This window comes from Nelumbo lutea, chromosome 4 (genome assembly GCF_056320005.1).
Source record: "Nelumbo lutea isolate HS-2025 chromosome 4, American lotus-T2T, whole genome shotgun sequence".
Lineage (NCBI taxonomy): Eukaryota > Viridiplantae > Streptophyta > Magnoliopsida > Proteales > Nelumbonaceae > Nelumbo > Nelumbo lutea.
Window position 1 is genome coordinate 66014428 of NC_142687.1, and position 11293 is coordinate 66025720.

Below are 11293 nucleotides of genomic sequence, written 5' to 3' on the forward strand. Positions count from 1 at the left end.
GTCCAGCCCGGTCGTGGAAGCAAGAGAGAGCACTTCGGCCCAAAAAGAGCAAGTGAATTCCTTGAGAAAACCCAAGAAAATAAAGCCTAGCTATGAGGAGAATTCGGCCCAGCAAGGAAGGCCCATTTTTAGCCCAAATAACAGCCTAGAGTGTAGCCCACATGAGCTCAAAAGCAAGCTAAATTGTAGCCCAAATAGTAGCCCAAAGGGAGCTAGGGGCGGCAACTCCTAGATGTTTCTTGAAGAGAAGGAGGGAGCACTCTAGAAGGTTCATGAGGGGTGTAATACACCCCATTCTAGAGGCTTCAAGAAGGGGCAAGAGCCCCCTTGAAAAACTATATAAGGAGGCCTCTAGGAGGGGAGAAAGTTGTTCAATTGCTTGAGAGGAAGGCTCTCCCACTCTTAGAGGTTCGGCCACCTTGAGAGAAGAGAAGAGAAGAAGGCTAGGCGCAAGGAAGAAGAAGAAGAAGGGCTGAAGGAAGTTCAAGACAAGCAAGCTAGAAGAAGAAGGTGAGTTCGAATTGAGAGTTTGTGATTCAAAGATCTTCTGTAATAAATCATTTGTAGTTTCATTCTCTTTTGATTTGAATTCAGTTTCTTAGTTATATGCTCTTTCTTCTTTCTCCTTGTTTCCATTCTTCCTTGATGTATTTCAGCTTGTAAAATTTCAGTTCAGCAATCTAATTCTTTTTGATTCATTCAAATGGTCATGCATTGTATTTGAAGTTTCTTGAATAAGGGTGTGATTGTAGATTAATTCGGCCAACTAACCTTCAAAACTCAGATCTGAATTCTCAGATCTGAGATTGCAGGATCTGAATTGCTTGAAAGAGAATTCAGATCTGCAATTTTCAGATTGGGCGAATTAATCTACAGCTTGGAATTCCTAGAGTGCTTGAGAGAGACTCTAGGAATTCAGATCTACTATTCAAGAACTGAATTGAGTGCAAGGTTAGAGATAACTTGCACAATTCAGTTGGTGATCAATTCAGATTTGAATTGATGCCTTAGAAGTGTTTGAAGAAATGCATGCATGGGGATTAGATTCTTGCTAGAGATAGAAGAACCGTCACTCATGCATAGGATGAACATGCACTTGAGAGAGGCTGTTCATGACCTTGGGGTTTCACCAAACCAAGGCTCAATCATGATTCATTCGAATGATCCAAATTGATAGATTGCTAAATTCTGAGATTGACATTTACTGCTTAATCTTCTAACCTGAATTGAAGGCAATTGGGCCAATGATTTAGATAGATTTTAATTTAGGATTTCTTAGCTTTCATTAGAGTTTTGATTTATTTGTTGATCAGATAAGAAGTGCTCAATTTAGTATTGGTAATTGTTTCCTAAATCCTCGTGGTAAGGATACTTCACTCACTACTTTATTACTTGAACGGCTAGTGCACTTGCTAGTGTCACAATGAGCCACACATCAAGTTTTTGGCGCCGTTGCCGGGGATTTAGAGAAACAATATTAGGAAACATTGAGCATTCTTAATCTGATCTCATTCAGCATTGCATTCATAGTTGGGTTAATTTGCTAACTTTTTCATTTCAGCTTGGACTGCAACTGTTGTACTACTGTAGTTATGTTTCTTCTTTCTTAAGTAGATTACTTTCTTTTTCTGGTTTCAGTTTCATTTTAATAAAGACATATTTGATTTCTATTCAATCTTGGTGTTGTTCCCTTCAAAAAGAAAAATAAAAAAAAAAAGAAAAAAAATTCACATAAACATGAGTGTTGCAGATCTGAGTTGCATTCGGCACTCAGATCAGCAGATTTCAGATCTGCAGCACTCAGCCGAAAAGAATTGCTTGTGTTTCAGAATTTTATTTCTTTTTCCATTACAAAAAGAAAAAAATATATATATATAAAATGAAAAAAACAAAAGAGATCTTTTGAACAACAAGAGGAGCAATTGAGAATTCGAATCAGAATTCAGATCTGAGTTCAGATCTGAATTCTGCTACAGCAGATTTGCAACAGTTCAGATCTGAGTTCCTCTGAACTCAGACCTTAACTGATGCAATTTTGAGGGGAATTGGGTGTCATCACCACCCCAATTCACCCTAGGGCACTTCTGCTACTCCTCAAAGGCAATTTGGTAGAAATAACTGAAGGTAAGGCAATTGAGATTTCAGATCCGAACTCAGACTTGAGTTTAGACCTGAACTCTGCTATAGCAGAACTGCAATACTCAGAAAAAAAAAATATCTGTTCTCAGCCCTTTATTATTCTTTTCTTTCATTGCAAAAAGAAAAAAAATATATATTTAGATAGTGAAAAAAAAAAAGAGAGAGAAAGAACCATGGAAACCAAGGATTCGGATCAGAACTCAGATCTGAGTTTAGATCTGAGTTCTGCTGTAGCAGATCTGCAACAGTTCAGATCTGAGTTCTCTTGAACTCAGACCTGAACTGATGTAAATTTAAAGGATAATTGGGGGTTATCTTCACCCCAATACACCCTACAAAAAAATCTGCTATCTCCCAAAAACAATTGGATAGTCATGGTCGAAGAAATTCGGATCTGCAATCACCTAGATCTGAACTGGGGTTGTGAACAGAGCAGGATACAGGGCATACTTTGCTGTATTAAATAACTTGTACTCCGATCTATCTGAGCTGATTTGGTTGAAGAAAAGTATATTTAATCTGAGAATTTTTTTATGCCTCAAGAGATTTCATGAAAAGTGGCACTTCCACACCATTTTTCTATTAGAGTTCAGACCTATAGCAGGGCTACTATAGCAGACCTGCTACAGCAAGACTGAACCAGGGTAGGTTTTGAACAGGTTTGTATTACAATTAACATTACTAAATTGGCATTGTGAATTGTCCTGGGCTGATCTTTGAAATTTTTTTTCAAGATAGATAGCTCTGATTTCAGCTGTGCATGAATAGAAAGTCTAGCAGATCTGAATGGGTGTGTGCAGCCGTGTGTACTACATTCCAATAAGTGTATACTCCATCAAGGGCTACATTGATGGAGCCATGTTTCTTCTCTTGATACTTGATTGTTCCATCCTTAGTTTCAGTTTTAATGTAGCTTATGCAAATCAAATTTCTCTTCTTCTTTTGGTTCTAAAAAATATATATATATATATATAAATAAATAAATAAATAAATCTCAAAATGAGTTCAGATCTGAATTGCATTCATCAATCAGACCTGCACTCATCCAAAAAGATTTTGGATGCATTGCTGTATTTTGTTTTAGTTTTCTTCCTTTAAAAAAAAAAGAAAAGAAAAGAAAAATAGAAAAAGAAAAGAAAAAGAAAATAAGATCCCAGCAGCCACACCATGGTGAATACAGGTCTGATTTCAGATCTTTTTACTACTGATTGATTTCGGTTTTGTGCAGATCTGTATACAGCATGTTTCATTGCTAATATCAGTAGGTTATCCTGCTGAATTGCTCAGTTTTAGTATGGCTACTCCATCTGGTGTTTGGTGATGCATAGCTCATCAAAACAGTGGGCTCAGATCTGATATTTAGTAGCCTTCCAATATGGAAATCAGACCTGAGCACAACTGTACTGTTATCAGCAGCTGCTATTATATTTATTGTTGTTCTCAGTGGCTTCTGAGATTTCAGAGCTGATCTCAATTTTGTGTAGAACTGATGTCTGAATTGCTATCAATCCTTTGTACATTGACTTCAGTTTAGTGTATTGACCTTCAGTAGCACAGAAGAGCCTTTTAATATGAAACTCAGACCTGAACACAATCACTGCTGATCCGCACTTGGCTGTCCTCAGTAGCTGCTAAGATTTCATAACTGTATATTACTGTTCTCAGTAGCTACTGAGATTTCAGCTCTCAGCAGTTTAGATCTGTGTAATTAAATCCCGTCCCTGATTTCAGCAATATAAAGAAGAGGAATTTGTAAACTATTGTTCTACTCAGAGATTACTGAATTCAGACCTGTTTGTAAATTGCTACTGAATTTTATATATTGAATAAGATGTTGATATGCTTTTAGTTAGCTGCATTTATTTATTTTAGGATGTAGGTTTGTATATTCCAATACTTCACTTTACATTTTCAGTTGTAATAGGATTAGTTATTTATTTTCTTTTGTGAATATTGGCCTTTTTATTGCTTTGACCTTTACAGTTTATGACAAGCAGACCTGAACTGGAAGAGATCCTTTACGACCCGGAGATTGAACGGACTCTCCGTGTCCGTTTGAGAGCTGCTAAGCAAGTCAGACAAGAAGCACAAGAAATGGCTGAACAAAGAACTATGATGGATTATGCCAAGCCCACCCTCACCGGGACTGTCTCCAGCATTATCAGGCCAACTATTGCTGCCAATAACTTCGAAATTAAACCGGCCATAATCCAAATGATACAAAATATGGTTCAGTTTTGTGGTATGGCCCATGAGGATCCGAATGCCCATATTGCTAACTTCTTGGAAATCAGTGACACCTTCAAACACAATGGGGTAAGTGATGATGCCATCCGGCTGAGGTTATTCCCATTTTCTTTGAAGGATAAAGCCAAAGCTTGGTTGAACTCATTACCGGCAGGATCTATAGCCACATGGGACGAAATGGCCAGTCGTTTTCTCTCTAAATATTTTCCCCCTTCTAAAACTGCTAAAATGAGGAATGACATCACTACTTTTTTCCAGCAAGAGGGGGAATCTCTCTATGAGTCCTGGGAACGTTACAAGGAGCTACTAAGGAGGGTTCCTCACCATGGCCTTCCGATTTGGCTGCAGGTGCAAACATTTTATAATGGTCTGACCGATTCAAACAAGACCATCTTAGATGCAGCAGCTGGGGGCTCCATAAACAATAAGACTCCCGAGGTTGCCCATGCACTCATCGAGGAGATGGCAGCCAATAACTATCAATGGCATTCAGAAAGGACACCAGTTAGAAAGCAGCATGGCCTTCATAATGTGGATACATACACAGCTCTCTCTGCACAAATAGGAGCACTTAGCAAAAAATTTGATGAGATGCAGATGGCAGCTATGCATGTACAATATGATAAGTGTGGGGGAGGCCATGATAGCACTGAATTCCAAGTTGGCAGTCAGACTTTTCAGTCCACAGAACAAGTAGACTTTGTTGGCAACTTTACAAGACAGCCAGGAAATCAGTACCATCATGCCCATAACCCCGGATGGAGAGGCCACCTGAATCAGCATGCACCTAAGCCTTTCCACCAAAACTTCTATCAGCCAGAACCGAAATCTAACTTGGAGGAGCTGATGACCAAGTTCATAGCTAGTGCGGAAAATAGATTTCAGAAAAACGAAACATCGATAAGGAACTTGGAAACTTAGGTTGGGCAGCTGGCACAGATGAATTCAGAAAGGGCTCCGGGTACCTAGTAACACCATGGTAAACCCAAGGGAACAAGAGGCTGTTGGGAGAATTCCCAATTCAGATACTTAGTCATAAACTGTCTTACTTGCTTTTTGTTTTTATTTTTTTATAGCATTTAAGTTTAGTTAGTTTTTCTTAGAATAAAGATACTGATCTCCTCTTCTAGTTTGCAAGTGATTTCTAGCAGAAGAAGTTTTCCACCGACAACATATTGCAGAATTTAAGAATGATCTTCAGGGAAGTCCTCTAAATACCTCCTATTACTTGATGATGCTCTTGCTAGTTTTATTGTTACTGCCTAACACTACGAACATTGAGGACAATGTTCATCTTAAGTGTGGGGGAGTGAGCCCGAGGCTAGGGTATGGGGGCTGAAACCATGCACCCCAACACACATATGCAGGCAATGACATAACCAAAAAAAAGACTGGAACCCCTCAAGTTCATTACTATTTATTTGATGATTTTTTTTTAAGAAGGAATTCAATGAGTTGAGGGAGACTGATGTACTTGTTAAGTTTTTATTCTTGTGAATGACCCAATTTGATATATGCATGAGAAAAGGGGAGCTGAATATGCCTTTCAGCATGACTAGCCCTAACTTCCTTCATGTGTATGGAAGCCCTTGATTTCATTGTTAATGGTCAAGAGAGCTAGTGCACATCTGAAGTGCTAATTCTTGAGGTTCAATAATTGCAAAGAAGGACAAAAGCCCAAATTGACTCCGCTATTTGGAGTTGAATAGTAAAACTAGCAGCTCAGAACATGAGTCCTACCTCAAGTAAGTGACCAGTGTGAGATGGAGCATAAGATGCACTCACACCAAAAAAAAAAAAAAAAGAAGAAAAGAAAAGAGAGAGAAAAGTGTGTGAGATGGAGCATAAAATGCACTCACACCGAAAAAAAAAAAAAAAAAAAAAAAAGAAAAGGGTGAGATGGAGCATAAGATGCACTCACCCTTAGAAATAAGTAATTGTGGTGACAACCGAGGTTCAAAGGGGCACTCTAAAGTTGAACTCTCATTGAGATTTAGTTACAGATGTGAAACTTAGTGAAATTTGATTATTAACCTTGATAATTAAGGAGCTGATTTATATATGAATTAGGAGTGAAGGCTAGACTATGATGAAATTCATATTCTCCTTTCCTCGGATCTGATACATATCTTAAATGGTAATTTACAAGAATAAGAGTTGAGCACTTACAAAAGTTCCCCGACTACTCAATGCATTTCTATCTTAAAAAGTTCACCAGGTAAATGGTGAGAACAGAAGGGGGGAATGCTAAGTTTATGGCTGATGTCTTTGCTTGAGGACAAGCAAAAGCTTAAGTGTGGGGGTATTTGATGAACTTACAATTTATCTATAATTTTTGAGGAATTTAGCATGGATTTTTATGTCGGTTTTATTAATTTTTGCCTTAATTTAGCTTAATGCTAAGAATAAGTTCAGGGATAATCAATCCAAGAAAAGGAAGGAAAAAGGCAAGAAAAGAAGGTTCAAAAAGACCAATTTCAGTCCAGCCCGGTCGTGGAAGCAAGAGAGAGCACTTCGGCCCAAAAAGAGCAAGTGAATTCCTTGAGAAAACCCAAGAAAACAAAGCCTAGCTATGAGGAGAATTCGGCCCAGCAAGGAAGGCCCATTTTTAGCCCAAATAACAGCCTAGAGTGTAGCCCACATGAGCTCAAAAGCAAGCTAAGTTGTAGCCCAAATAGCAGCCCAAAGGGAGCTAGGGGTGGCAACTCCTAGATGTTTCTTGAAGAGAAGGAGGGAGCACTCTAGAAGGTTCATGAGGGGTGTAATACACCCCATTCTAGAGGCTTCAAGAAGGGGCAACATCCCCCTTGAAAAACTATATAAGGAGGCCTCTAGGAGGGGAGAAAGTTGTTCAATTGCTTGAGAGGAAGGCTCTCCCACTCTTAGAGGTTCGGCCACCTTGAGAGAAGAGAAGAGAAGAAGGCTAAGCGCAAGGAAGAAGAAGAAGAAGGGCTGAAGGAAGTTCAAGACAAGCAAGCTAGAAGAAGAAGGTGAGTTCGAATTGAGAGTTTGTGATTCAAAGATCTTCTGTAATAAATCATTTGTAGTTTCATTCTCTTTTGATTTGAATTCAGTTTCTTAGTTATATGCTCTTTCTTCTTTCTCCTTGTTTTCATTCTTCCTTGATGTATTTCAGCTTGTAAAATTTCAGTTCAGCAATCTAATTCTTTTTGATTCATTCAAATGGTCATGCATTGTATTTGAAGTTTCTTGAATAAGGGTGTGATTGTAGATTAATTCGGCTAACTAACCTTCAAAACTCAGATCTGAATTCTCAGATCTGAGATTGCAGGATCTGAATTGCTTGAAAGAGAATTCAGATCTGCAATTTTCAGATTGGGCGAATTAATCTACAGCTTGGAATTCCTAGAGTGCTTGAGAGAGACTCTAGGAATTCAGATCTACTATTCAAGAACTGAATTGAGTGCAAGGTTAGAGATAACTTGCACAATTCAGTTGGTGATCAATTCAGATTTGAATTGATGCCTTAGAAGTGTTTGAAGAAATGCATGCATGGGGATTAGATTCTTGCTAGAGATAGAAGAACCGTCACTCATGCATAGGATGAACATGCACTTGAGAGAGGCTGTTCATGACCTTGGGGTTTCACCAAACCAAGGCTCAATCATGATTCATTCGAATTATCCAAATTGATAGATTGCTGAATTCTGAGATTGACATTTACTGTTTACTCTTCTAACCTGAATTGAAGGCAATTGGGCCAATGATTTAGATAGATTTTAATTTAGGATTTCTTAGCTTTCATTAGAGTTTTGATTTATTTGTTGATCAGATAAGAAGTGCTCAATTTAGTATTGGTAATTGTTTCCTAAATCCTCGTGGAAACGATACTTCACTCACTACTTTATTACTTGAACGGCTAGTGCACTTGCTAGTGTCACAATGAGCCACACATCAGAATCATGCCCCAGAGCATCCGGGAGACAAGGCTTCTGAGGCCCGAATGAGAGACTATCAGGAATGGGAGGAGAAAAACTCCCTTGCCCGGTGTTACATCATCGCATCCTTGGACAACCCAATACAGAGGCAGTTCGATCAGATCGAACTTGCCAAGGACATATTGGACAGCCTAAGGATGATGTATGAAGAGCAGAATCGTTCTACTCAACAAAAGGTCTTGAAGCAGTTCATGACCACTCAAATGTCCAAGGGCCAATAAGTTCACGACCATTGTCTTCGAATGATGGGTTACATCAAAGAATTGGAGGCTCTTGGATCTGGGCTAGACCACGCAACCCAGATAGACGCTATCCTTAATTCTTTGTCTCCTTCCTTTAATCCGTTCATCATGAACTATAACATGAACAAGCTGAATGTCAGATTGCAAGAGCTCAGCAATATGTTGCAAAGAGCTGAAGAACTGATTAAAAAGGATGAGCCTATGCTTGTTGAAGCTACCAAAACGGGCAAGAGAAAGAGGAAGGCAAAGAAGCCTCAGAAGAAAGCCACCAAGGGCAAAAGGCTGAAGAAAGACAAAGCATCAGATGCATGTCACTTCTACAAAAAGACCGGCCACTGGAAACGGATTTGTTCTGCCTACCTGGAATCCAAGAAAGGTAATTTTGAAACTTGTGTTATAGAAACCAATTTATTGGTAGCTTCTGAGTCCTAGTGTATTGACTCCGGGGCTTCAACTCATGCGTGTAACTCACTACAGGGGTTCAAGGTAAGCAGAAGGCTGAGTGAAGGAGAAGTCACTCTCTACTTAGGGACTACTGCAACTGTTGCAGCTGCGGCAATAGGAACCATGGAGTTAATTTTTAGAGAAGGAAAAATTGTACTCAAAGATTGTCTTTATGTACAAAACATAAGAAGAAATTTCATTTCTGTTTCAAAACTGTGCATAGATGGTTATTCTATCTTCTTTAGTAATACGATTACTATTAAAAAAAATAACAGATTCATCGCATACGGGGAACTGGAGAACGGTCTCTATGTTCTACATCCTTCTCTAGAAACTAACATAACCGAAACTACGTCGGCTGAAATCCCCAAGAAGAGAGCCAGTGATACAGTTAATCCCATGTGTGAGCCTTGCTTACAAGGCAAAATGACAAAACGGCCATTTGACGGTAAGCTTGAAAGATGAACAGGCACATTTGACCTAATACAAACTGATGTATGTGGTCCCCTAAGTGTTATGACACGGAATCAACACGTGTATTTCATCACCTTCACAGATGATTTCTCACGATATGGTTACGTGTACCTAACGAGACACAAGTCTAAATCCTTTGAAAAGTTCAAAAAGTTTAGACAAGAGGTCGAAAAACAGTTCGGGAGAGAAATTAAAGCCCTTTGATTTGATCGAGGTTGCGAGTATCTCTCTAATGAGTTCAGGGACTACTTAAAGGACAATGGGATAGTATCACAATTAGCTCCTCCTGCTACACCACAACTTGACAGTGTTTCAGAGAGAAGGAATAGGACCTTATTGGATATGGTCCGGTCACTTCTCATACACTCAGAGTTACCCACATCCATTTGGGGTTGCGCATTATAGACTGTGATCTACGTGCTGAATCGGGTTCCAACCAAATCGGTTCCGAACACTCCATATGAACTTTGGACCGGAAAGAAACCAAGTGTCAGACACTTGAAGATTTGGGTTGTCCAACACACGTTAAAAGAACGAGTGTGGACAAGTTGGAATCCAAGACCAGTCGTTGCTTATTTGTAGGCTACCCAAAAGGCTCTGTAGGTTACCTTTTCTATGACCCAAGTGAGCAGAAAGTGTTCTGCAGTCGAAATGCCCAGTTCTTAGAGACTGATTATATCCTGGACACCCATCGTCAGGAAATTGTTCTTGATGAGGAGAGCTCAGGAGCAGAAGTTCCAGGTAGTGACCAACCTAGAAGATCCACTCGGGTATCCAGGCCACCAGTCCATTATGGTTATGACCAGGATAGTTACCTGGTGGAAACCTTGACTAGTGAGGAGGATCCCGTGACTTACGTGGAAGCTATGTTGGACATAGATTCCCAGAAGTGGGTGGAGGCCATGAGAGCAGAGATGGACTCAATGGAGACCAATGGAGTCTGGACTCTAGTAAATCCGCCCTTCGGGGTAAAAGCAATTGGTTGCAAATGGATTTACAAGAAGAAGAAGGGCCCCAATGGTAGGGTTAAGACCTTCAAAGCTCGTTTGGTGGCAAAAGGGTACACTCAGAAAAAGGGCATCGATTATGAGGAAACCTTTTCGCCTATGGCCATGCTTAAATCCATTAGGATCCTGCTAGCTGTAGCAGTATACCATGATTATGAGATTTGGAAATGGATGTCAAAACTGCATTCCTGAATGGAGATCTTACTGAAGATATCTATATGCAGCAGCCGCAAGGCTCCATAGCTGCGGGTCAGGAAAACATGGTATGTAAACTTAATAGATCCATTTATGGACTTAAGCAAGCTTCTAGAAGTTGGAACATCCATTTTGACTCTGCCGTCAAATCGTTTGACTTCGAGCAGAATCCGGATGAACCCTGTGTTTACAGGAAGTACAGTGGAGATAAGGTTACCTTCTTGGTTATGTATGTAGATGACATTCTACTCGTTGGGAATGATGTAGGAATGTTGACTATGGTAAAAGTATGGCTTTCACAGAAATTCTCCATGAAAGATCTTGGAGAGGCCTCTTATGTACTGGGACTTCAACTCTATAGAGATAGATCGAAGCAGATAATAGGATTATCCCAATCTGCCTACATTGACAAAATAGTCAAAAGATACAGCATGGAAAACTCCAATAAATGAAATGTTCCATTCAGGCACGGAGTCACTCTCTCCAAGAAGATGTCTCCCAAGACTTCTGAGGAGATTGATGGCATGAAGGACGTTCCCTATGCCTCTGCCATAGGGAGCATCATGTATGCCATGCTGTGCACTCG

The 11293-nt window shown here is 39.7% G+C and overlaps 1 protein-coding gene and 1 non-coding gene across 2 annotated transcripts; one reads left to right on the forward strand and one right to left on the reverse strand.

Moving 5' to 3' along the window:
* Nucleotides 1-388: 388 nt before the first annotated feature.
* On the forward strand, nucleotides 389-6000 carry LOC148860908 (uncharacterized). The gene is made up of 2 exons (XM_088981888.1): nucleotides 389-510; nucleotides 4137-6000. The coding sequence occupies exon 2, from the start codon at nucleotides 4234-4236 to the stop codon at nucleotides 5305-5307; it is 1074 nt and encodes a 357-aa protein (XP_088838014.1). The 5' UTR covers nucleotides 389-510; nucleotides 4137-4233; the 3' UTR covers nucleotides 5308-6000.
* On the reverse strand, nucleotides 4612-4718 carry LOC148860909 (small nucleolar RNA R71). Its single transcript, XR_016095304.1, has one exon. It is a non-coding gene; the product is annotated as a small nucleolar RNA R71 (small nucleolar RNA).
* Nucleotides 6001-11293: the final 5293 nt, after the last annotated feature.

Coding starts and splice junctions, on each gene's coding strand:
- LOC148860908 (XM_088981888.1), top strand. CDS start 4,234: ATGGCTGAACAAAGAACTATGATGGATTATGCCAAGCCCACCCTCACC.